Source organism: Dipodomys ordii, unplaced genomic scaffold (assembly GCF_000151885.1).
Source record: "Dipodomys ordii isolate 6190 unplaced genomic scaffold, Dord_2.0 Scaffold5, whole genome shotgun sequence".
NCBI classification, from domain to species: Eukaryota; Metazoa; Chordata; class Mammalia; order Rodentia; family Heteromyidae; genus Dipodomys; species Dipodomys ordii.
This window is the reverse complement of record NW_012267221.1, coordinates 4937009-4964502: the sequence shown is the minus strand read 5'-3', so window position 1 is coordinate 4964502 and position 27494 is coordinate 4937009. Positions and strand designations below refer to the sequence as shown.

The 27494-nt window shown below is 37.5% G+C and overlaps 1 protein-coding gene across 1 annotated transcript in view; it reads left to right on the top strand.

Moving 5' to 3' along the window:
- Nucleotides 1-26161, top strand: part of Cacnb4 (calcium channel, voltage-dependent, beta 4 subunit) — a 272822-nt gene extending 246661 nt beyond the window's left edge. Inside the window, exons 6-13 of the mRNA XM_013027230.1 lie at nt 390-466; nt 1949-1968; nt 2198-2278; nt 3403-3461; nt 11013-11122; nt 15557-15637; nt 23284-23504; nt 25873-26161. Of these exons, the coding sequence (XP_012882684.1) occupies nt 390-466; nt 1949-1968; nt 2198-2278; nt 3403-3461; nt 11013-11122; nt 15557-15637; nt 23284-23504; nt 25873-26133 (910 nt within the window). The 3' untranslated portion in view covers nt 26134-26161. The remainder of the gene's footprint in view (nt 1-389; nt 467-1948; nt 1969-2197; nt 2279-3402; nt 3462-11012; nt 11123-15556; nt 15638-23283; nt 23505-25872) is intronic.
- Nucleotides 26162-27494: the final 1333 nt, after the last annotated feature.

The following is a 27494-nucleotide window of genomic DNA, read 5'->3' as shown; positions in this document are numbered from 1 at the left end:
ACCCATACACGTTTTTAATTAGAATGGTTCCAGTAGATCTTCTTGCATGTTTTGAGCTGTTTGACTTGAGCCTGGTACATTAGTGTTGTTAGGTAAGCAGGCAGTCTACAAGGACATTCCTAACAAGAATTCTTTTGACTGATTCCTGCACTGAATAACTGGAAGCAATGTTTTTGCAAAGCATTCCTTGGTCTCTGTTAGGTCTCCACTTGCTCTAAGAAATGAGGTCAAAGAAAACATTCAAACAGATTCTTCAAGTTCTTCTCTCTGATAAGATTTGATACATTTTGAATTATTTAGTACGTGAAGGCCAAAGAAAGCTTTGGATTCTCAATTTATAATTCCAAAGAATCTGGGAAGTAAGTTTTAAGTTCCTTTGTATATCCTAGGAAATCGAGTGGAAATTCTTCTTCAAGTCTTGGAGAAATGGTATCAGGGACATTTCGAGCAACTCCTACATCAACAGGTGAGAGCTTTAATTCAACTTCTTTTAATGGAAAATATTCCTTCTTAATACTGTAACATCCTTGCAAGTATTTTTATTAATTTGGAAACAAAAGCTTGATTGAAAGCTTCTTTCAATATTTCATTGTTCATTTTTATGGCAATTCGACTTGACTTAAAGAGCACTAATGAATAAGAAAATTGGGTCATGATAATTTTGAAAATCTTAATTTACCCTTACAGCCAATAATATCCATTGTGTAAACCAATTTCCAACAAGTCAATTATTCTATCCAAGAACACAAGAGACTTTAGGATAGTGAGAGCCAATCGAATTGTTTTTAAAGTTGTAGATGCTCAAGACAATGTTTATTCTCCACATGAGCAGGTATTGGGACAGCTGGGGTTATGGACATTAGGAGGGTTAGAAGAGATAAAGAGGTAAGGCCCAAAGATCTTGAATGTCTGTTTAGACAACAGACATCTGAACCCAGGGATCAATGGCAACAAAGGGATGCTGTGACTCAAGGATTTGGTTCTGTCTTTGGACAGATCACATGCTCCAAGTTCTAAAGATGAATTTCATTCTGGCCTAGAAATGAGACAGTATTAGAGTATCTAGCATTACTAATATATTATTAACTTGGACTAGCAGGTTCCAAGCTCTGTTCTGGATGTCAAAACTGGGTTGGTTCTGGAACAGTGAAAAAGATCTGGTCCTTGTTCCTGAGAACCCTTTCTGGTCTCAAGGCTCTGGGCTAAACTATACATCTAGGTTTCCCCCACATAAGAAATGCTTGGATGGCAACAAAGTCACTTTCATCAGATATTGGGTGTGTTTTGCCTCATTTCCATTTGCTGGACATTGTGGCTTTTTATTATTACAAATAGGGAACAAAAGAAAATAAATGGGAAGAACAGGCAATCAGCTGATTTGAAGTTTAAAGCAACTTAGTAGAAAAAATACAGATGTATATAATTTTCATTTCATTCTAGAAAATGAGACCTACAAAGTTCTCTCCCGAGTCACCAAAGTTACAAATACAAATAAAAAAACAACTAGTAATTGAGGCAATAGTCTTTTTTTTTGCAATAGTTATTTTTGCTATTCTGTTAGTAGACAAATTCTGTTCATAAAAAATTGTTATTCGGTTACTTTTCTATGAAACTTGATTGTCCACCTTGCCCTGTGCCACACTGTGTGCTGTGCTCAGCCTGGGAATACCCCAGGGTTAATAGCTAAAACTTCCAGTGCTGTTGTGAGCACCTGTGAGCCACCCTGCTTAACACAAAGTCAAGAAGCAAAGTCATTTGTACAAGGAGGAAGTTACATTTCCTTTGACTTCAAAAGTACAAGTCCAGATGAAACAACAGCAGTGGGTGACAGGGAAGTTAGGAAGATAATTGTAAGGACAAACGGGTTCCTTCTTCCATCTTGTAAACTCATATGTTATCATTTACAGCGATTACATATTTTGATATGGCTCTCATTGTTGTCTTTTAGCAAAACAGAAGCAAAAAGTGGTAAGTTGTGTTTCCTTTTTAAATTTACTGTTAAGGTTCCTTTGCATACATGCCTGCAACACTCCATTTCAGTGACCACCCAGTGGCTATAAAGTACGGGATGAGCCTCGTGGTGGGGACCTTTGGTAATCATTTTTCATTCAACCTGAGAATTATGGAGAATTATTGTGGCTGCCAAGGAGGTGTGCTCCACCTCACCTTGTCATGCATGTCAAATCATCTTTTTCAGACGGAACACATTCCTCCTTACGATGTTGTGCCATCGATGCGTCCGGTGGTGCTAGTGGGGCCGTCACTGAAAGGTTATGAGGTACAAACATCATCTGTTTCTCTTTAGTTATTGACTGAGAATCCGGGAGGTCGTCCTTTGGGCTCCTGCTCCTTAGGGTCTGTTTGTAGATAGGAACTCAGGAACACCAGCTTTCAGTATGTGAAAGTGGGGGGTACAAGGTGGGGTTCCTGTGGTCCTTAGCCCTCTCTTTTTCTTCTCAGGCATATATCTCATCTTTTATGCTGAAACTCTCAAAGAACCAACCAATTTCACAGGTGCTTAAAATAGTGACTTGGTCCACCAAATCGTTTTTGGCTTGTTTGAAAGTACATATACAAAAATACACTTAAAACATGAGTGAACTATGGATATAAATTAAATGATGCTATGCAACAAGAAAGAATAGAGATTTTGACTCATGGCTTTCACATTTCCGCTGTTTTGTATTGGCCTGGATAAAAATAGATAAGAATTGTCATTTAAATCTGACAATAGGCAACCTCTAGGCCTCTATTCCCTCTGTTCTAGAACACACTAGGACTCTCACTACATGCTTGTTGAATGAATTAATGAGTCGTTTGAGGGAGGTCTAAGAATCCTGTATCTCTGGCTTCCTTTCAGTTAGAAATGTCAGATGCTAGAGCAGGCAAATAATCTACCAGAATTTGGCCCTGGATGGGAGGAATTTCAACTAACATGTACAGACTAGCAGGAAGGCCAAGCCCCAAACTGGCATTGGTCTCTCACTGTTCTTTACTAGAGGTAAGCACAAGCCAGGCATGCCAAGGATTGCCAGCAGCTGTTAGCAAAGCCAGCCTATTGTCCCCTGGTGGCAGATCTGCCCCCTAATAAAGGAAGAGGGAAATGTGTTTGCGTTGGGTCTTATGAACATTGTCAGTTCATTCCTTAGTACCCTGAAGAAGAGCCAAGAGGGAGAAATGAACAACTATACTTGGTTACACATGAAAAATGCCTTGCATGGAGACTACCCCCTAGGAGACCACTGGTTTTGATGAGGTCTCTGCTAACACATAGTGCCCTTCTCTTCTAACTTACATACTTTTGACTCTCTCTCTTTCTCTCCCTCTTCTTTTCCCCTTTCTCTCTCTTCTCTCTTCCTCCCTGTGTATGTGCCTCATTCTTTTTTTCTCACTTCTGCGAAGGTAACAGATATGATGCAGAAAGCCCTCTTTGATTTCCTGAAACACAGGTTTGATGGGAGGTGAGACATAGATTTTTTTGTATTATTTTCTTTTAACTGAACAAGTATGATACATTGATTTGTACATCTATGTTTCTGGTGATTTCAGAAGTTCTTTATTTAAAAGTTGACTCAGTGTGCTTGGGAAGGAAGTATACATGAAAGAGCTCTGAAAAAATGTGATGAATCCCCAAGGGAAAAGGGGCCTTGAAAAGGAAAACAATATGTGTTTGATTGAAATGTATGTATTTGTCTCTGTTTTCTCATTTATTAGTGGATTCATACCAAATTGATTTTCAAAAAGACTAATTAAAATGTGTAGTTCTGATCAATATGATGGCTCAAGGGCCTTGCTGGGTAATATTTTTGAATCGTGCATGGGTGTGCAAGCATGCATATGTGTGTGAATACCTCAGTATACGTGTCAAGTACAAAATTGACTTAAAAGAATAGATCAGGATTTTTTAAAATATATTCTAAGCTTTTCAAGTGACTGTTTTTCAGAAAGTAGTACATATTTGAAGGTTTTATTCTGGTTTTTTAAAAATCACCTATTTTATGGGTCTGTTTTGCTATGATTCATCATCATTGTGACCCAGCCATCACGTAATATTAGCATATAAATTTTGTGGGAACTGTTTCTGTGCTTTACAGAGAAATGATTTTTTTAAAAGGCAATGTTGCCACAATACTGAGTTCTAGTTCTTCCACAGCTCTTCATATAATAAACACCACAGAAAAAAACACCTAATATTCTCGGAAGTAAAGGAAACTTAAATGGTGTACATTAAGAAATGCTAGTAAATGTTTCCATTGTATTTGCTTCGGTTAGATTAAGAACAAAACCTTTAAATATTTTCTTTTTTTAAATAAGTTTTTTATTGTGAAAATACCGTACAGCGGGGTTACAATTACATGAGCAAGGTAATGAGTACATTTATCAAGCATTGTTGCCTCCTCCTTTTTTTTCCCCTACCATCCCTGCCCTCCCATCTCCATGACTACATTCCCCCTTCCCCCACCAAAGTTGTAAAGTTCGTTTTTCAACATAGCGTCTTGTACATCTTGTTGTTGCAATGGGTCCACCTGTATCCATATTTAAACAATTTGTTTTCTCCCTTCCCCTCCTCAAATTATACCAACATCAACTACAACATCAAAAACAGAGGTTATACCATGGGGGAGGGACATACAAAGCAACAAAAAAAATTACCTTATAAATACGTTAGAAACAATAGCAAGAAAGAAAAAAACCACTTGTGTCCTTATCTTGGGGTTCATTTCACCTAACATCATCTTATCTGACCTTTTCTGCTTGTCTCAGACATATACTAGTTATTGCAAATAAGGGAAACCATGAGATCTATGTTTCTTTGGGCCTGGCTTACTTCACTTAATATAATAGTTTCCAATTGATTTTGATACATACAGTATTTTAAAAGAAACCCAATAATGCTTTAAGTACAAATTATATATAAAGGAAAATAATTCTGAGTGATTGTGACAAAATATTTATTAGTTTAATTTGAGGAAAATGAAATATATTCATTAGTTTTAAGAACTATATACAAAAAGAATAAGCTGACAATTTAATTTTCATAATAGAATTTTTGGTTCAACCAAAAACTCTATGGCATAGAATGAATTTCTAAGTGTTCTTGTATAGGCCATGGTTGCTTTAGTTAGCAGACTCCAAATGTACAATGGAGGCCTATTATTGCTCACTTAGCAATCTGAGACAAGTGTACCTCTTTGGGAAGGATGATAAAGTAGAGGGAGGGAAAACTGGATTGAAGTTTGCTGCTCCTACCATTTGGAGCTGTTGGCCTGGGGTGATCTTTCCACTCAACCAATTGAGCAAAGGTGCAAGCAAGGCCTGGAAATAGTGCACATCTTTCCATGTATTTGGAAAGTATAATTTAGCTAAATAACTAGGAGGAAGAGAAATATATTATATTGAACTAATAACCATCGTCAGTAGTCATCTAGTAGGCACAAAGGGACTTACAAGAAGGACTTGGCTCTCTATTCTCTGCTTTTTTTTTTTAATGAAAGAAGACTAGTGGAGAACTAGTTCGTTTTTGGTTTTTGTTTTTTTTTAAATGCTGGATGCTAGAAAAATATCATAAAGGAAACATAAAATTCTTTAATCCTAATTTCCCATTACTATCAACCACAATCAGATAATTTTGTTTGAAAACTTGTGGCTACTGAGAATTCACTTCCTATAGGTTCATTACAAGGAACAACCAAACCCTGACTTTAATAACAGTGATCTTGTTCTGCTCTTTCTGATCTGGGATATAACCCAGACCCTCATTTATCTTTCTAAAGATTAAAAGCAGCTAACATACACAGGCCCAGTCTTCTGTTTAGGGTTTCATATGTGCAATCCCTTCAATTGTAGTCAGTCATTGGTTTAAACCTGACATGTCTTTATCAAAGGCTGTTCTGAAAGATGCTTCATGCTGTGGCCTCAGGTCAGCCATTGATTTGAACATCAGAGCCAACATGTGTGTTAGATTGTTTTGGACTATACATAGCAGACCTATAAACTGGTTTTTTTTTTTTTAAGTTTGGAAGATAGGACTGATGGAAAAGAAGAAAGGAGTTCAGGTAATTTAACAAAGGGAAAGTGAGTGACTTAATTACTGGCATCAAGAATGAACATTTCTTCAATTGTGAGATACAGAAAGAGGCAACTCATTTCACTGTAGTAGCCAAAAGTTCTTTTGAATTAAGTAGGATCACCTGGACCAGTCACTGTACACATGTTTTTGAAGTTAGTTTTACTAGAAAGAGAATTAAAATTTTATGTCAATAGTCATGGTGTCTAATAACATGAACTGCCAGGGAAACTAGAGGGCAGCAAATATAGTAAGCTGGAGATCGAGACAGACCTGAAGAGATCTGAAACACAAGCAGAACTGGAGACAAATAGATATTAAGTGTAAGGGTAGGAGAATGCTTTTAAATAATGAGAGGGCAGGCAGCAGAGTAAACAATGAATTTGTTGGTGAATGTGTATGTGGAGATCTGGAGAAAGATGAAGAGATTGTCTTGAAGCTTACTACTGACTTGTGTCTACTGCATGGGCAGTTGGCCTTATGTTTTGAGATAAGACAGTCTGCTGCCTTGTGTTGCGCCAATTAATGAAAGGAGAGAAAACAACACACATTCTTTAATTGAAACCATCAAAGAGAACAATTACACAGAAGGCTTTCATTCAGTAATAGAGCATAAACACTATGTGTAATGGAAGAACCTATTCAGTTCTTCATTGGCTGCAGATGCAGTCAGTTAGACAAAATAGTTGGAAGTCTTACTATTTTTTTCAGGGAGAACAAAGAAGAAATCCATTAACCAGCAGGCTTTCTAATTTGACACAAATTTTCAGATCTTGTTTAGGAATTAATTCAGTGAAGGAAAGTTCAAATGTTTGGCTTTTCCCAAATCATAAATGTAAGTAACCTTCTATGACACCTTCAAAATGTTTGAGTCCATCTAAATCTATTTAATTATTCAGTTTTATTGCTGTAACACCTATTGTGGAGCCTACCTGTGAAGTAGCTCCTTCAGGGTGCTCTATGCATGAATATCCACCTTAGTGAGGGTGACAGCCTGCGGACTGTAGCTGAAGTGGGCCCAGCAGTGTGTTATACTGGCAGTCAGCCCGGTTGAGGACAGTGAGTGTCCTATGGAGAGGAACAACTCTCTTCATAGCATACCACCCAGATGGGAGGATCCAGCTTGTTCAGCTAATATTCTTAGCTTGACCAGCAAGCACTCAAAGCAATTAGTGTTTGGCGACCAATGTCAATCACTTCAAATCCCCCATAAGTCATTACTTTAGACATTTTGACAGCTAGATCAGATCAGTTCTCTGGCATTTATCAGACACTTTGTAACTCATGTGATCATGACTTAAAATCTTTAATGAATACCATGAAGCCTAAAGAAATAAGATTCTAAACTTAAAGACAGCAGTTGGGGAACATGACAAAAACAATAAAGAAAGGAGGGATGTTGAGAAAAAAATTGAAAGAGAAGCTAAGGATGCAAGTTGGGGAGATACTCTGAGAGAGTACACTGTTTATTATTACAGGAAATGGGATCCATTGATGGTGTCACAAAGAAGCCAGGCCAAGCAAAGCCATTTGCAATTGCAAATGTTTTGTAATCCTATCATCTCCCTTTACTATATTGTCTATTCAAATGCCGCCTTAGTCATAGACTTTTATGTCAAACTTGAATGTTTAAATTAGTAGATTTTAATTATATCATAACTGATATAATTTACTCATCTATAGTTTATAGTAAGCTGCTCACTTTTAAGGCTAGGATAAAAGAAAAACTCCTTCAAGTTGATGTATCTTTCAATGTAGACAAGAATAATTAGTTATTTAAGAAAGCTCTTTATATGTTTGTTCCTAGTGTTAACTCATGAGATAGTTATGACACATCTACTCTCATCATTTTATTGATTAGGACATGGAGGCCCAAAAGGTGGTGTGAGATGTCCCTGATCATGCTAAGAGCCAGGGAAATCCACAATCCTCCTGTGCCTTTCATCCCTATCCTAGTGACAGTTTACTGTTACGTTTTTAAAAACACTTCCCTATTAATGCTTGGAATTTTTTAAAATATTAAAGTGAATGGGCTTCTTATTAAATGTAGCAAACAAGGAGTAGAAGAGCATTTTCTGTTGTATTACCAACATGGAAGTAACTATTTTTGAATGCATGTGTCATGACCCAAAGTAGTATCTTTTCATTGAAAAAAGCACAGAAAACTTATCACAGCCATGGATGACAGCAATTAAGATGAATTCCAGCTGGGTGAGGGTGGCTCATTCTCTAATCCTAGTTATTGTAAGGGTAAGAATGGGAGGACTTCAGATCAAGGCAGAAACTCCATGAGACTCCAAAATAATAGAGAGGAGTTGGATGTGATGACACATTCCTGTCATTCCAGAAATGCTGGGAAGCTTGCAATAGGTGGATCATGTTCTAGGTGTGATCCCAGGCGGGAAGTGAGACTATATATTAAAAATAACCAGCCCCAAACAGGTCTTGAAGTATGGCTTAGCCTCTCCCTTGTAAGCTCTCAGCCCTGAGTTCAAACCTCAGTACTGATTTAAAAAAAAAAAAAAGAGAGATTCCAAAGTAGACATAAGCAGCAGTTGGATTTCAGATTTACTGCAATCAGGAATTTTTTTTTTGCTAGCTTTCAATGATATTCACCACTACACCAAGTCTGTTGGAGAACTAGATTCCTTTTAGTTGTTCAACTTCTGGCCATTAACTATTAACACTCTGCCACAGATAGTTTTCTGAGAGAACTTTTTAAAGATTCATGTCAAACTTTTGAGAGATGTATGGTGTCTACCAGAGGAGATAAGTATAGCCAAAAAAAGAAGTTAAAAATGTATTTTTACAAAAACATTTGATAATGTAATTGTCTTGGCAGGAGCCTCCTTATAAAAGAAGAGTTTGGGGGTTGGTAACTGATTTTAATGATAGTAAGCATCTTTGCAAGAGAAACTTCCATTTTCTCCTAGAGAAAGGTTTCTAGGGCAAAGCTCTGCTTCATACATGTATATTAGCAAATAAAATAAGAAAGAGAGGCATTTATGTTCTATATCCTTTCTCCTTTTTTTTTTTTGTGCCAGTCCTTGAACTCAGGGCGTGGGTAGTGTCTTTGAACTGTTGTGCTCAAGGCTAGTGCTCTACCACTTGAGCCACAGCTCTACTTCCATCTTTTTATTGGTTAATTGAAGATAAGAGTATCACAGACTTTCCTGCTCAGGATGGCTTTGAACTGTCCTCCTCAGATCTCAGCCTCCTGAGTAGCTAAGATTACATGCCCTCTCTTTTCTCTACTTTTAATATATGAAGCATTTTTGCTTTATTTTTAAAAACTTTAGTTGTGTTTGAAAATGGCTTTGTAAAAGTGCTTTTGTAACTCAGAAATAAGAAAACCCACAACCCTTTCACATTTTTAGAAGCAACATTCATTGATTGATTTATATAGAGCTAGAAAATTTGACTTTCCTTGATGCAGAAACTATTATTCTAAACAGTTGATATCTGGAAATGGTAGTATATACTTGTAATCGTTACACTTGGAAGCTGAGGCTAGAGGATCTCAAGTTCAAGGCCATTCTGGACTATGTAGTGGGACTCCATTTGAAACTTAAAAAAAAACATGTTGGATTTTGTCTATAAGCCAAGCAACATGTCTATAATCTCATATTTGGGTTGTTCTGCATATTCAGGATGTTTTTTATCTGGTAGCTTACTCTTAAAACGAACAATAAATCCAGAAACACAATAAAAAGAACACAAACCCTATTTAGCAAGAAAACTAGCTCCCTATGAGATCCATGGTTCTAAACTGAATTAGCTGAGAAAAGAGACCCCAAAATAGCACTCATCCAACTTCATTGTGATTTAAATCCACAGAGCAAGGCCAAGATGGTTTATTTGCAGTTGAGGATTTGGCTTATATATGGAGATTTGAGGTTAATCTCCCCTCCTCGCTGCTCTAACCCCCCCCCAAGGAGTTTGGATATGAAAAGAAGGGTATTCTCATATTAACAAGAAGCAGTGCTACTTTCCTTGTCCCCATTTGGAAAATTCTGCCATGCTGTGAAGATGAGAACTGGGAAAGGGATTGTGATAGCGGTAACTGGTCCAGAAAGAAAAGCGAGCTTTGAATTCAACGGGGAGATAAATGGTAGCAATCCCAATTTAAAATGGTTTTAAAACTGTAAATTCCAGGTGGTCTTATTGCATAAGTCATATCAAATAGTTCTCTATTTACTACCTATTCTTTTCTTTTATGCTTACTAAAATTCTGGCATGGTTCTCATTTGCTCTCACCTGTAGTGTTTTAGGATTGCTCACCATATGTGGCCATATGGAAAATTATATACAAGTATGCTGAAGAATTATGTAGCTGCAGAAAGAGGACCATATTTTGCATACTCTTTTGTCTTCCCAGATCCAAAATGAAGTCTCCTTTTGGAACTGAGGATAACTACTCCATCTATCATGAATTAACATTTAAGCATAAGGAATGAAACTTAGCCACTAATTGGTTGATTGTCTTTGATGATCAAAATAAAGAGAGTTACCCCATTAGTCAGCAGCATTGAAATGCTGGGACAGAGCCTTTGTAGTTCCTGAAGGTCTTTTTCAAGAGCAAATCAGCTGTGAATTATGAGGAAACTGTATTGCTGCTTCCTAGAAAGAGCATGGTTTATTCATGTTTTGATTCCCTTCCAGTGTGGTAGATATTATGAAGGGAATTTTGCTAGACAAGCCGTAAAGCAGGAAGAACATTTTTATTGGAATAGGTTTTCAGTTAAATAGCCAAAACCCTTCCTTCATTTGCTCCACTGGAATTTTAATACTAGCCAAAGCTTGTTTAAAATACTTGTGGCCAATGCTTATTATACTGTGGTCTCACAGTATAATAAGTGGTTTATTAAGTACTATGGTTATAAATCATTTGGAGAGCCCAGTAACATTTTAACTAGCTTGTTCTGTTCTGTGTTTATATTCATAGGATATCAATAACAAGAGTGACAGCTGACATTTCTCTTGCTAAGAGGTCTGTCCTAAATAATCCCAGCAAGAGAGCAATAATTGAACGTTCGAACACCAGATCCAGCTTAGGTAAGATGCTCAAATATGACTCTTCTCCAAGCTGTGCTTTCTGGCTGGGATGCATATGTTTATGAATGTCCTTTCTAATTTGCTCCTTGTTCTGCACAGTAAAGTGTGGATAACTGTAGAGAATGCTATCCAGGGATGGGAAAGGAGCAGAATCCTGCAGCAGCCAGAGCCTGCTCTGTCTCTCTCGCTTCCTTCATCTCCCTTCCTCTCTCCCCCTTCCTCTCTCCCCCTCTCCTCCTCTCCTCCTCTCCTCCTTCTCCCTCTTCCTCCTTCCTTCTCTTTCTCTTCCTTTCTTCCTCTCTTTTCCCCTCCTTCTGTCCCTCCCTCTGTCTCTGTCTCTCTCTGTCATCAATTAGCTAATTAGTCATCTGCTAAGAGGAATCCTCCATGGGTTTGCCTAGTCTGTTGCTAACTGTGTGAAACTGCTTCACCTAAGCTTCTCTATGAGGTTCATGATACCTGTCATACCTGAGTCACAGCTGGCATGAAAGGAAATGAGGTACTCAGCCTCCTCCCATCTTTTTTTTTTTTTTTTTGGTCCAGTCGTGGGGCCTGAACTCTGGGCCTGGGCACTGTCCCTCAGCTCTTCAGCTCAAGGCTAGCGCTCTACCACTTGAGCCACAGCGCCACTTCCGGGTTTTCTGGTGGTTTATTGGAGATACGAGTCTCACAGTCTCTCCTGCCCGGGCTGGCTTTGAACCGCGATTCTCAGATCTCAGCCTCCTGAGTAGCTAGGATTACAGGTGTGAGCCACCAGCGCCCGGCTATATGAACAGTTTTAAGAAAAGAACAAAATAAAATATGCCAGATTGGCTTCCCTTTAACTTTTCTGCCAGAAGGGTCTGGCAACACAGAAGATTACTAGAGAAGCCCTGTGGTTATATCAGTGAATGGGTTAGAGTGAGTAATGAAAAACTGTTCTCAAACAACTTTTCTCCTAGTGCTGCTGGGTAGGGGCCAGGGGAGGTGACACAGGGCATAGGGTTACTAGTGGCTAGCCAGAATCCACTTGTTTAGTTGACTTACTGTTTCCATGCTTCTGTTTTGCTGAAGGAAATAATTGTTTCGTTTTTTTTGTTTTTTGTTTTACTCAAGTTGATTCACCATTTTTTAAATAGATATTTGTGTAAGGATCATTGATGCTCTTTGGAAGCATAAAATCCAAACATTTCAGAGAGGCAATACAACCTATCTAATAAAAGCACAGATTCTGAGGCTATAGAGTTAGGTTTCAATACACACTAATTATGCTATCTTGGGCAAATTCCTGCCTTCGTGGGGCTGGTGTAAGGATTCAAGGAGTGAATATACGTGGAAGAATTTAGAACAATGCCTACAAGATGTACTAAGAGTTTGTTTCTGTTGTCATTACCAGGCATTCTCTGCACCATGCCATGCCTGACCAGTTGGATTCTGTGAGAACCAGGGCCTCTTCCATGCACTGTTGTACTTTACTTTTTGGTTATTGTGGGCCCATATAATAAACATGTGTTGAATGCTTCATGAATGAAAAGTTGTTCAGGCAAGAGGAGTAATAATTCATCCTCTCATTAGATACTTACAGACGATGTTGTAGTTGCTTTACAGAGATGATCTTTAATCTTCACAGTTACCTAATAAAATAGACTACATAATTCACATTTGATAATTGAAGCAAATGAAAACAGAAAGCTTAAGGGATTTCTTGATCTCTGATAGCTAATTAAATTAGATCTAAATATATATGGCCATTTTTCTCCTCTCAATTTCACTTACCCTCCCTCCCCCACACACCTGGTTAGCTATCCTGCAGATAATTCCCATAGCTTGGATCCTTCTGTGTTAAGAAGTTTATCATCATATTGACCCCAAAGAGTCCACTTACACAGTGGAATATTTAATTTAAGCCCTGTATGACTTTAAAAGAATGTGTCACCCAGCTCCTGACCCTATGACATATCACAGCTGAAGGAGGACAAACTTTTATTATCCAGCTCCCCAAAGCCAAGAACTATGCTATCATTTCCAATGTTTAGGATGATCTGGTAAGGATATTTATATCAGTTTGGTATTCTGGGTAGCAGAACCCAAATGGAAATAGATGTGTAGAAGATTTATTGGAGAAAATGAGTTTATTAATATGTATTCCTAATAATTACTAGAAGGAAGGTACCTATGTCCTATTATTCCTGAGGTATTTTAGCTGTTAAGAGACTTGATACAAACTTGTTACTTCTGAAATGCTGGAGCCAAGAAAAAGACAAATGTATACTTACAATACATACAAGCAGTACTGTAATCAACTTTAGCACTTGTCCCCAGGCCCAGCATCTCCACCAGCCAAACATACTGGAGGGCAGCCTTGCCCTGTTATTATCTGAGCAGGATAAATACTTCCTTGTTTTGTATAACGGGTCAGGTAACATGGCATTTTAACCAAGCAGTCTACACAGGTGAAATTACTTGATACTTAACATTTTCTAAACATTTCATATTTCATACATAGCATTTCTGATGTGGAGAAAAAAATTTCAGATTATAAAAGTCAGTAGTAGTTTACAAATGTGTCTGAATTTGTCCCTTTATTTCAAGTCCACAATTGTCATCCAAAGCTTGATTATCACCATGTCATTTTAGTTCCTTTAGGGAAATTTGTAACTTGCTTCATTAGCCAGCCACTGCATCTTTAGTCTGAGAAGTCTAGCAGATTTCCCTGACAGGGACTAGTAAAATCCGATCACAAAGACTTTGTTAAAGGCAACAGTTTCTGGAAGGGACAGCTACAAGAACAGTGGGGAAAAGTTAAATGCTTTGTAGTTACTTGAATGAGTTCAAGAGACTTGGGGACTGTTGGATCAAAACAGAGACTGCAAAGATCACCCAGTATAGAGTTTCCTAAAGTATGTGTGTTTGCAATTTGGATTTGCTATAATGACAGCAAGTGGTTTGGAAAAAAAGCCCTGAAGTCAAAAACATCTGAGAAAACACTTAGGTAAACAAGGGTCTGGTTTCTTTACTGCAGAAGCTTGACCATGCTAATGTGCATTTGATCTTCCCATTAAAGTAGGCAACATGAGTTGCTTCCTCTATAGGGCGACTACAGATGTGCTTTTCCACAGAGCATCCTAGGGGGTTAATGTTTCATGGAACTCTTCAAGAGAAAGTCTGATCCATTCCAGTCTCCTCATTTTACAAATGAGGAAGCTGGCTTTCCAAAGATGATATGCTTTGCTCCAAATCAGCCTAAGATCTTTGTGTCCTAGTCTAGTGAGACTGTCCATGGTGAAGCAATAGGTTAGTGATTGAATATTGTCCTGGAGACGGAATAATAGGTTTGATAGAAGAGGCTTTTTTCTAAATATTCTTTTTAAATTTTTTATGATCAGTAAGTAGTTATACAAAAGAATTTATCTACAAAGCAGTTTATGAATACAATATGCCTGGATCAGTGTCACCCTTTGAACATTCTCACCCATCCCTCCCCTACCCATTCCTTCACAACTCTTCTTCATTTTCTAGGATATATATGCATTCTTTCCCTCTTCTTATCCCTCTTTCCCTTTGACCCCACCCCTTTTGAATGCCCACTCCCTGTTGTTTTGTTTTGCTGAACTTTGACTTTCCCTATTTGAGTTCTTCCTTGAATCTACCATATTTCAGTTAATACATTTGTATACGCTTTCATACCACCCAATGTACTTACAAGTTTATAAGAGAAAAAAACTCATCCTTTGCCTCTCTTGGACTCACTTAATATAGTTTTTTCCAGGTCAGGAAAGTCTTTTTCTGAGAGAGGAGTCAGTATATTTTTGAGCAAAGAGACAGTTAGTAAACATTTTAGGTTTGTGAGCCAAGTGGTCTCTTTGTAAAGTCACTCAATACCTTTGAACAGCCATAGACAATTTGGAAACAATGGAAGTAGCTGTGATCCAGCCAAGCTCTGTAGAAGCAAGAGGCAGACCTAATTTAGCTAGCTAAAAGAAGGTGTACCATTGCTCTAGGACAAGTTGTTATCTATTACTATGTCCTTAACATAGTGACTTCAAACATGACCACTTGGGAGTTTTAGGGGGACCCATCCAGCTCTTCTCAGGCTTTTTCCTGAGGTCTCTTCCATAGGAATAGAATGAGCATCCAACCTCTTAAGACCTAGACTTAGATACCAACACAGCATTATTTCCATAGTATTCTCCTCATCAAAATAATCACAGAGACTGCCCACATCCAAGCAGAGGGACGTAACCCTCATCTCAATGTAAGGAGACAATATCAATGACTTTGTGACCATTTTTAATGGCTGGGAGGGTGGACTGCTAGGATGCAGAAAGAAAATTAGCCTATAGAATTGCGCCCCATAGGCCTATCTCATGCACTGTTTCTTAATATGAGCAGATTGATGGTGCTTTACCATACCATCTATGCACCATAATTGTAAATTTGTTTGGTTGCTACCAGGTTCTGGTACATTTTTCTCTTCAGACAAGTTGAGAGTGGTGCATTTTAAGAAGGCCAAGTTCACATTGCCCCAGTACTATGGTAACAAGAGCTGCATAATGCACAGTGAGAAAAGCAGATAGACAATTGAATATATAAATGAAATGTAATCCTTTAATCCTGCTTAGCTACAAGCTGGCTTGTGTTACCAAATGCTGGTCCTGTGGCTCTCTGAGCTGGGTGATGGCTTTTTGTGTGCATAAAATGACATTGATCGCTCTTTCTGCAAGAGGGGAATCCAGCTCAAGGACAGCCTTGAAAACCAACATTACAGTAACCATAGTTGCTCTCTTCTAGCCTGCTTCACTTGTCAATGATGAAAGGACTCAGATTTATTCTATTAAATGCAAGAGCTCTGAAGGGAATGAAAGAATGAGGGTGCCTAGTTTCTAATCATCACGGTTGTGATTTTCTACTCTCCCTTTCAAGGAATTTTACTTAAACTATTGACAATCTTGTGGATTCATTCACTTACCTATCTGAAGTGCTCTCCCTATTGGTGCATTTTGAAAAAAAAGGAGTAATTCATTTCAGGAAACAAAGCCACATGAAATTCAGTTTCTCTTAGATGAAGGGAAATTATGTACCATTTCTGGGCACCCATTGAGGACAGAGAGAGGTCAGGACAGTTCTATCCTGCCAGTGCTATGATATAAGGTATTGTGGGTATGAACTTAAAAACACTGTGTGCCTTTTCTGCAGATAACACTGGCAAGTGTTATTTGATAAGACATGGACAGGATAGAAGTGTGTGGGGAGAACATGACATTCATTCATTCATTCACACATTCATTCAGAATGAATGTCATAAGAGATGAAGTAGAAAGAATCAAAGTCACTAATTGCTCCCTATCAATTAGTGGCGAGACTTTATTGTCTTCCTGGTGAGCTCATTAAGTGGAAACTCCCTGAACCAATTGCTAAAGCCCCACAGTATTAGTCAATATTCCTTTAGCCCTATAAGACAACCATGATCTTTAAAACAAAACAAAAACCTTTAACTTAAAATCAAGTTTCTTATCACCACCTGACCAGTGAGTTAAGTACTCAAGACTTCAAAAACTTTAGATAGATAGGTAGATAGATGGATAGTCACATACACACATATGCTGGTAACAACAATATATGTAATATATAAATATTTATGTAAATGCATTTGTGTATATATAATCAAGGCCAGCTTCAGCATTAGAAAAGCTCAATGAGTAAATGAGTGCTAAGCTTCACTTATCTACACAACACTGAAAAACTAGTTCATGTTGAATCATAATTCAAAGAACCCCCACAGTGAATACTGACTTGTGTGCCATTCGTTGTAGAAATTCTATGGTCTCCAAATCTGTGCAGCTGACTCTGAACAATTAAGAAAAATACACTTATATAAATATATTTAATATATAAATATTTAATAAAGCATATATTTGCAATTTGAAAATAAAAGGAACATCGACTGGCTGTCTTATAATTAGCATTGTGTATTACGCCATTCAGCCATTTTATTTTACTAAACAGTAGACGAATCATTCTTTTCAGTGGTGACAGTTTCAGTCTCCGTGTTCTAGTCACAGAGAGATGAAGTGTACAGACCCATATTACCTCTTTTCTCCACTTAGAAATAGGAAGAATGTCCCACACAGGGTTTTCTCTGTGTATAACAAAGCAATGTAAAGAAAAGCAAAAACATAAGACAGTTTGTATGTATTAAATCCTCTTTCTAGGTAATACGTAGCAATGAAGAAAAGAAAGCCTTTAAGTCGAAACTGCTAATGAGTTTCTAAACATTCAATAACAGCTTCCTGGATAAAAACTTTAGTCTTAATGAAGTTGCCCCCTCTAAGCTATGAAGTTATATACATATGTATACATATATATTTCATGCCTGTTAAGGATGACTCACACAATTCCTCTTCCTAATTTTTCTTCCAAAACAATTTAAATAAACGGAACCTTCATCATTCGTCAGAATGGGATCTAAAAATCACTGCATCTCCTCTTGTGACAGCAAGGACAGCAAGACTGAATGATCATTTCAATCTGCTCAGGGTTTTCCAGGTTTTAGCACTGACATCTCCCTGTCTCCCATTCCTAGGGAGACCAGCAGGGCTGGTCACCTTAAGTTGGCTTTCCTAGGAAAGACAGCCATGTCTTACTCCGTGAATTAGGAGCCAGTCACGTGGTTAAATGAAGTATTGGAAAAAGACATTGCAAAATTTCTGTTTTTTTCTATTTATTCCTTGCCATGATTGTTCTCTAGTCTACATGTTTTTTTATGCTTAGTTATTTATAGGGCTTTAGTTTTTACTTTTTCTCTAAGTTCTTGTCCAGAACAGAGACCTGCTATGCCTGAATTTTTGATAGTTTGTTTTGACATCTCTTTTGCTACTTATTTACTTTGGCAGCCACACCATTTCCACCTACTTCAGCTGGTTGTGACAGTGATTTGAAAACATCTCTTGTTACCCCTAGCCTGGGTTCTCAATAGTGTTACTGAGTGGGAATTGTTTACTGCCCAGGATTCTTGTGATTAAATAGCTCTCTGCATATCATCTCCATCATGGCAAGGAGTTGGCTATTTATTTATTTATTTGTAAATATTAAATATTTTATTTATTTATTTTAAAACTCTCCAAAGCTGGTTTGTGTAATCCATTGACTTTTTTTTCTTTTAGTTTCTTGTGTAACTTTTTTTTTTTTAAGTTCCTTCTGATTTGTTAGCACTCTGGTCTAGGCAGCTGTGTTATTTCCTAAACAGAAAGAAAACTTATCACAGATATGCTGGTGTGAAGTTCTTGCCAGTTGAAAATAAGATGCCCATGTGAGTATTCATTGTGAAGCTGCTGAAATTTGCTTTTTTTTTTTTAAAACTGTGTCTTTGGAAGACTAAAAGCAATTTCAAACCATCTTCTACCACATAGCTTTCTCTTAGCAATACAAAAGCATAGTTTGCAAGAAATGATTGGACTTAAGAAAACAGCCATACTTGGTGTATACATATTCTATCCATTGGCAAAGAGAAGTGCTTTTTAAAAAAATTGCTTCTAATGTAATTGTGGGTATAGTACTGAGAGTACAAGATGTAAAATAGCCAAGTAGATAGAAACCTCAAATAAGATTCTGCTATTGGCATTGCTTTCCTGTTTTTACCTTTCTTGCTTTTTTTCTTTGTTGTTGTTATTTACATTTTTATTAGCACATCTATTAGTATAAATTCATAGGGGTCACTTTAATATTTGCATACTTTGCATACGCATACATAATACATTGATATGCCCATCCACTGATCATCCATTACACTACCTTCTTCTTTCTCCTTCCCTCCCTTGCCTCTCCTGTCCCCTTTAACTATCTTTCTGTCCTCTTCACACTTACCCTTCTGTGTCTCTAGTGTGCACTATTCTATTCTATACTTCTGTAGGGTTGACTGAGTAGTGTCCATAAATGAGTGAGAACACATATTCTTTCTATGTCTAACTTGATTTAAACAACATAGTGCTTTCCAGTTCCATCCAGTTCCAGTTTGATATGATTCCATTATCCTGTTTTCACTTTTTAAATGATATTTAGTTAGCATGTATTAGTTGTACAACAAGGTTTCATTGACATTTCTGTACATGCATACAAATGTACCCTGACCAAATGATGAAAATAACAAGATTTCGTTATTTTTTTTTATAGCTGAGTAGTATTCCATTGTGTAAATGTACCACATTTTCACCCACCAGAGGGCATATAGTTTCCATATTTTGGCTTTTGTGATAATAATGTATATTAATAATAATAATAAATGTTGAGGTACAAGCTGTTTTTTGACATTGATAGCTTATCTCTTTTGGGTATGTACCCAACAGTGGAATTACTGGGTCATAATATAGTTCGATTTTCATGAGGAATCTTTATACTGTTTTTTTATATTATCTGTATTGATTTGCATTCCATCCATGCTTTAAGAGTTTCCATTTCTCTGCATCCTAATCAGCATTTGCCATGTCTTGACCTTTTTGATGATAGCCATTCTAACTGGAGGGAAATAACACCTCATTGTGGTTTTAGATTTCCATGTCTCTGATGATTATTGAGATTGGGCATTATTTCACTTATTTGTTGGCCATTTTTAAGTCAGTTTGCTTAGTTCTAAATTTAGCTTGTTTTCTGTCCTTTATTTGATTAATTAATTAATTTATGTATTTATTTTTGTAGTACCAGTCATAGGGCTTGAACTCAGGACCTGGGTGCTATCTCTGAGCTTTTTTGCTCATGGCTAGAACTTTACCGCTTGAGCCACCACTCTATTTACAGCTTTGTTTGTGTGGATGTGTGATTAACTGGAGATAAAGAGACTCCTGGACTTTCCTGCTTGTGGCTGGCTTTGAATGCAGATTCTCACATCTTAGCTTCCAAAGTAGCTGGGATTACAGGCATGAGCCACTGGTGCCTGACCCTTCCTTCCTTTTTTCCTTTCTTTTTCTGTGTGTATGTTGCTAGGGATTGAACCCAGGGCCTGCTGCCTGCTAGACAGGTGCTCTGCACTGAGCTACATTTTTAGCCCTGTGTAGCCACCCACCCCCTTTATTTTTACTGGATTATTTGTTTCTTTTTTGGTGTTTATCTTTCTGAGTATATTGTATATTCTGAATGTCAACTCCTTGTTGGACAGACCATTTGCAAATATTCTCCCATTCTATATATAATCTATTAGGCCTGTTTATTTTGATCTCCGGAAGCTTCTCAGCTTGATATGATCCCATTTTCCTATTTTATTTTTGAAATAAAATTTTAGTTAGCATATATTAATGGTACAACAAGTTGTGTTAACATTTCCATACATGCATACAATGTACCCTCATGTATCCTGATTAAATCTCTGAAGGATTCTTTAATCTGAGACTTTAGGAAAGCAAGAAAATGACTTGTTGGACCTAAAACCCACACTATTGGATGATACCTGTGCAGTCTAATCTTTCAGCAAACAGCATAAACAAACATAAACAGCAGGCTCAACATCACAGCAGTCTAGAATTTGTGGGACACAAGCCGAGTGGTTTCATCTGGTTGGTGCTTCCCTATTTCCTCTTTTTTTCTTCCTGTGTCATCGGAGTCTGTGGTTGCTTTTTGGGATGAAATTATTCCACTCAAGTTAGTACTCCAATATTACTCTCTTCATCAGAGCGTTGTAGACATCCCTCAGAATCAAATCTTTCTTTATGACTGTGGAAAATTAAAACTAATTCAGAAAAGAGCCTATGATGGCAAGAGGCCAGAAACTCCTTTGGGTTACTTTACCGGAAAAGAGACTTCTGGTAAGGATATATGTTCAATAGAGGCCAAGGATGTTTCCCTCATCTTGGGGGCCACATGGTTTCTTTCTTTCACTGTGGCTCTGCTTCACTTTTATCTTTTATTTTCCTTACAGGTAGACTCTTATCATTTCTCCATTTCCATAAGTTTGATTCTTACAAGTTTCTCTAGACCTCCTTCTAGATCCAGAACATTAACGGATCTAAATATGAAGTGGTCCTGCCTCTGTAGTGTTCTGAATTTAAGTCCCAGTGTGATGTGATTATTGTGGCTTTTAATATTTTTGTGTTTTTTATTATTATCTTTAAGAATTTATACAAAGGGATTCAATTCAACATGTCACTTTGGGAGTACAGTGCATCTTGATCGATGTCGCCCCTTTCATCAAACTCCCCCATCTCTCCCATCTCTACCCATCCCCTCAATTTGATTTTAATATTTGTATGCTTCCTTAACATCAATGAAGTTTTATTTTTTTGGTGCTGTGTTTGTTTTTGCCATTGGATATCCATCGGACCTGGCATGAAATCAGTATTGTATAAACATTTTAGGAATGAAAATATGTAAAAAATTCAGAAATTCAAGTGATAAGTGTTCTTAAAGGATTTTTTTCTATATAAATTGAACTGACTAAGTCCTCTCAAACATGAATCCGTTTAGACTGAAGTCACTTATTATTTTCCTACTCTAAGGAACTTTCAAACATTGTAACATAGGATCAAACATTTCAGTGAAGATTGATGTAATGAAACATTTAAACAGTAGGTTGGGGGTGTAGCTCAGTGGTAGAGTATGTGCTTAGCCTGGCTAGATTCCTGGGTTCAATCTGCTGCACTAAAAATAAAGGGTAAATATTGGGGGAGAGATAGTTTCTATGGTGACATCTACTTCTAAGAGCCCCTTGTTCTCAGCACCAAAGAGAATGAGTCAACTGAGACACCTCCAACTTTACGTCTTCCAGTTGTCTCACTATCCAGCGATGTCAGTGTTCCTGGTATTAGCCATGAATTTAAGGTTCTTAATTTGTTCAGATGAGCTCATAAAAACAGGTGGATGGTAGTAGAGGTGGGAGAGGAAATTTATTTCAATCCAGTGACTGAATATTAGATTCACCACCACCCACGTGTTTTTAATGGGGTGTGCTAACACCTGTGAATTGGCTTTTCTTTTTGTGAAGTATGAAGTGCCAAGGTTTTCTGAGTATCCCTCCAATGAGGCTGTATTTTGAATATATCCTGTTTGTGTTCCCAGTCACATAGCCATAACAGAAGAGCCATTCTATTCCCTTTGGGCCTAAAGAACAACTTCCCAATTACAGGACAGATACTGAGCAGAGTCCTTATGACAGAAACACTGACACTGGATGTTCCTTGTATCACCCCTGTTCTGTAATTAAGCACTCACCTTTTTTTGTTTGTTTGTTTTTGTTTTTGGTCGGTCGTGGGGCTTGAACTCTGGGCCTGGGCGCTGTCCCTCAGCTCTTCAGCTCAAGGCGAGTGCTCTACCGCTTGAGCCACAGCACCACTTCCGTGTTTCTAGTGGTTTATTGGAGATATGAGTCTCATGGACTTTCCTGCCCGGGCTGGCTTTGAACCGTGATCTTCAGATCTCAGCCTCCTGAGTAGCTAAGATTACAGGCATGAGCCACCGGCTCCCGGCTCTCACCTGTTTTGTTTTTTAAACTGTCTCACATAATTAGCTTAGGGTAGTAGCAATTACTAGACTGATATTCTATTATTAACCCAAACTTCCTTTCCTTGCTTCTTATCAAGAGGCAGATAAAATCTTTTTCACAAGCCTTGTGAAAATTATCTAAGTCAACATAGTTACCTTGGAAAATGTTTATTCCAATGATAGATTTTCTGCACTTAGTAGACAAGCAGTTTACCACTTGAATCCTTTAAAACTCCTCATTCGTGCAGTTACCTTGTTTCTTTCATATTCTGAAGTGAGAATTCCACTAGGAATTAGGGACATATGAACACATAGGTGAACACATGAACATATGAACACATAGGTGAACACTGACATGATATCACTGTACTTTTCCTGTAACACCTTTAGAGTCAACTGTATCCTTAAATAATGAAAAATTCAAATAAGTTAATGAACTCTGATTTTTCTGCTTGGGACAACTGGAACACCTTGCTTGACTTTAACTTGAGAAACTGCTAACTTATCCCTTCAAATCACCCTATATGGACTTTGAGATTTTTTTTTTGTGAAAATACTGTATAAAGGGGTTACAATTACATGGGCAAGATAATGAGTACATTTCTTATCAAGCATTGTTGCCTCCTCCTTTGTTTCCCCTTCCCATCAACCCCCTCCTCCCCCCATTTGCAATAACTAGTATATGTCTGGACTTTGAGATTTCATTGGCAAAATTCTAGTTTGGGAAGAAAATGGATTTTCTTGTCATCTCCAGGAAATGTTTGATGTCATATTGGATGAGAATCAGCTTGAGGATGCGTGTGAACATCTAGGAGAGTACCTTGAGGCATATTGGCGTGCTACCCACACAACCAGTAGCACCCCCATGACCCCACTGCTGGGGAGGAATTTGGGCTCCACAGCACTCTCACCATATCCTACTGCAATTTCTGGGTTACAGGTATTGTCAGTTTTGCTTATTACTTTTACAACCTTACCTTTCAGATTGTATAGAGAACTTGATTAAGTTGAAGAATGAGGAATGATTCTCAATGTGAGGAGGGAACCATAGGAGCACATTATACTAACCCAAACTGGAACTCACCTATTCTAGAGGAAGCTGCCCAGAGAATCACCCTTACTGGAGGACTTCCCTCTCTGTAATTGTGATTGTGTTTGGGGAGGGGGGGTATGTGTGTGCTGGGCCTGGGCTTGAACTCAGGGCCTTTGGGCTGTTCCTGAGTTTTTTGCTCAAGGCTAGCACTGTGCCATTTGAGCCACAGCTCCACTTCCAACTTTTTTGGTAGTTAATTGGAGATAAGAATCTCATGGGCTTTCCTGCCTGAGCTTTGAACCACAATCCTCAGATCAGCCTCCTGAGCAGCTAAGATGACAGGTCACCAACACCCAACTGCTCTCTGGGAATTTAAAATGGATTCTACTTAGATAAAGTAGTTCTTGGTAGATTTAATGTCTATACAGGGCAACTGTCCATAACTTACACATGACACTTCTTAAAAATTATATGATAGTGAAAATATCAGGCAGTTTGGAGACAGATGAGCCTTTTGTATTTCCTTAACTATACCTACCCCCCTGTGCTGCCTGAACTGTTCTATGCCTTGCACAAGACAGAATAAGTTTTCTTGGGTATAGCTAGGGTGCATCTGGGTCAGTAGCTATGACAAGTGTCCTTTAGGGAAGTATGGGATAGGGTCAGGAACTTCTTTCTTTGCTGCTCTGATAGAGAGCAAGAAGCATTAGGACACAAAATGATTCCTACCTTTCTAGATTAATTATTATTCACCATTTATCAGGTAGCTGCTGGAAGATGGCCAACCTCCAGCTGACTGAAGAACGTGTAGTCAGTTGAGCCGTCTGGCATCATGACTAGTTTGGCTTTAATGGGTTATAATGATAGCCATACTTGAAGATTTTTGTAAATTTAACTCTCAGATAAATTCAAACACTATTATAACTGTTTTGCTTTGCTGCAAAACTGTATCTTGGTAAACAGAAAAAAATGGCTATAAGAAATGAATTTCTTTTAAGATTGGATATGTTTGATTGTAACATTTATATATGTGTGTATGCACCAGTTTGCCTTATTTCCCTCCATGCATGCTGATCAGAGTGAAGCATTTCCATTGAGCAATTTGTGTTGGGTTTGAACTGGGATGTAGTATGGAGGCATGGGACACTAAGCCTCTGTGATATGGGAATAAGTATCACATTACACTTTGTTTATGAATACAATACACTTGATAAAACATCTCCAAGGCATCCACCTACAGTGGTTCTCCCAGTTTCACTAATGTGGTGACCTTTATCCTGTGCCCTACTTTGCCCTGTAATAATAGGTACTTAATTGTTAGATACCTGGCTGAGATGAATGGCACGGTCTGTGACTCACTGAATTTCCATGTGAAGCCCAGTAGACTTTGTAGAAGATTCTCTGAGACCATTGTTGTATCAGGATCCTATTCCTTAACTCAGGTGACCTTCCTAAGCTAGTGGACACATACAGATAACCTGTTTACCATAGTGAAAAAAGGTCCAATTTCATTTTCTGACCCAACAAATAGTTGTCTTAAGATGTTACTTTCAATTAATAATATTAGAAAATTTTAATTTATATCTGAAGATTACTTTTGCAGGCTGTCTCAGTTAAGGAACAAAGATTTTTAAAAGCATCAGTTAGCTGATTCCATAACACTATATACTCCTTTAAAGAATATTACTGCAAGCAGAACATTTAGGTAGGATATAGCAACAGACACATTATTTTATGGATAGTACAAATAGTTTCATAAAATATTTGTAAATATATAAAGTTATAATTCAGCTACCAAATGTGTGACTTGTAATAGGACAAATATCAGTTCAAGAAAGGAGTAAAATAATAGATGTTATTCTGAACTTCATGCACCAGTAGCAAAATAACCCCCATTTATTGCAAAAGAAGTGAAATACTTAGGCCTTACTAAATTCATTACGTTCCATGTAATGGCCAGTTTTCAGTTCTGCTTTTTCAATAGGAAGCATAGTCATGCGGCTTTATGTAATTAAGTTCATAAGCTGTCAGTGCTGAAGCACCTTCATGCATTGTATCCCAAATAAATAAGACAAGATGTTTTGGACAGACCATCTGTTTGTCAAAATGCTTTATTAAGGCAGATATTTAGTCATGTCTTATTGAATGGGTCCTATACATTTACATGTTTACATGTATATAACATACATCTATAATATAGTTATATGTTTACATTTATATGCTTACATGTATGAAGCTGACATAATTTAATCAATACATTATCTGATATTTTTAGAGTCAGCGGATGAGGCACAGCAATCACTCCACAGAGAACTCTCCAATTGAAAGACGAAGTCTAATGACCTCTGATGAAAACTATCACAATGAGAGAGCTCGGAAGAGTAGGAACCGCTTGTCTTCCAGTTCTCAACATAGCCGAGATCATTACCCTCTTGTGGAAGAAGATTACCCTGACTCATACCAGGACACTTATAAACCACACAGGAACCGAGGCTCACCTGGGGGATACAGCCATGACTCCCGACATAGGCTTTGAGGCTGCCAAAAGAACATAAAAATATTCATTTGTTGACAATTTGTCATAGCACTGCTAGGATAAACCAATCATTGTAACTTGGCAAGCACAGCACAATTATTGTGCTGTGGGCTGGTGTCATTTGATGCTAAGTAAGGGGCAAAAAAAAAAAATACATTATGCCCTTGAATCTAGATGGATAATAGATGCCCTGTCATATAGATATTTTTAAGTGTAACATTTACATAACAGTACCTTTTGTTTTCTTCATAGATTTAGACACATCAATTTGTAATTTTAGGGTATTTATGAAGGCACATACAAAATAATTTCCCATGCTGGAAATTCCAAATGACCAGTTCCAGTTGGAACCAATTTATAAACCAATTCCTGTTGGAATTTGGGTGAATTGACTGGAAGTCTACTTGAGCATGTTACAACCAACTGAACAATCGGGAAAAAACTAAACCTAAATGATAAGAAATTCACAATACCAACAGAAACCAAAACCAGCTATAGTATTTATTTGTTGGAAGCTAAATTTACACTTACAGTTGGAATGTATGAACATTTTAATATACTAAGCTGTTACCAGAATGGCTTTTCAAACTTACCAAATGTACTGATAGTGCCAAAAAAGAATCTCAGAAATCTTAATGCAGAAATTATATAGTCTCCTCAGATTTTAATATTTTTCTTTCTTTCCTGGCATAGCTGTTGTATTCAAAATGTGTTTTTGCTTTCTGTTCAGTTAGTATTGTTAGCTTGTTTGAAGTTGGCAAAAAAAAAATAAGGAGAAGAAAAACTTGAACATTTTTTTCAGCAATGGGTGAGAATAGTAAAGAGAAGCCAACAATAGCTGGTTATATAAGAAATGGAAAACGAAGTGGTATTTCTTCTTTAATCAATCTGAGCACAACTACACACATCTGGAGATCTGAAGTCAGATAGCAAGGATGTGGTACCATCCTCCTGAGTGCATAGCTAAACATCTCCAGTTCACCCGGCCCACTTACCACACACATCAGGTCAGTATTTCCTGCCAACACAGTGGAGTATCTTCTCGTTGCTTTCCTCAGTCTCTGTCTTTGGTTTAGCTGAATCTCTAGCCCTTCAGCAAAGTTTTAAAACACACTATTTTTTTTAAATTTTTTTTCAAATACATTCAAATTACAACATGACAAACTGGAAAAAGTTCAAAGTAATGATGCATTTAACATCTTGCAGTAAAACTAAGCATAAAGATTCAGAATATGTTGATTCACTAAAATTATAGCATTTTAATGCAGAAAAATTATAATTTTGGAGCTTGGGTTGTCTTATTTTTAGTGGATAACCCTCATCACTGAAATTATTCAGGTTCTTGGTGGGGGGTTATAGTT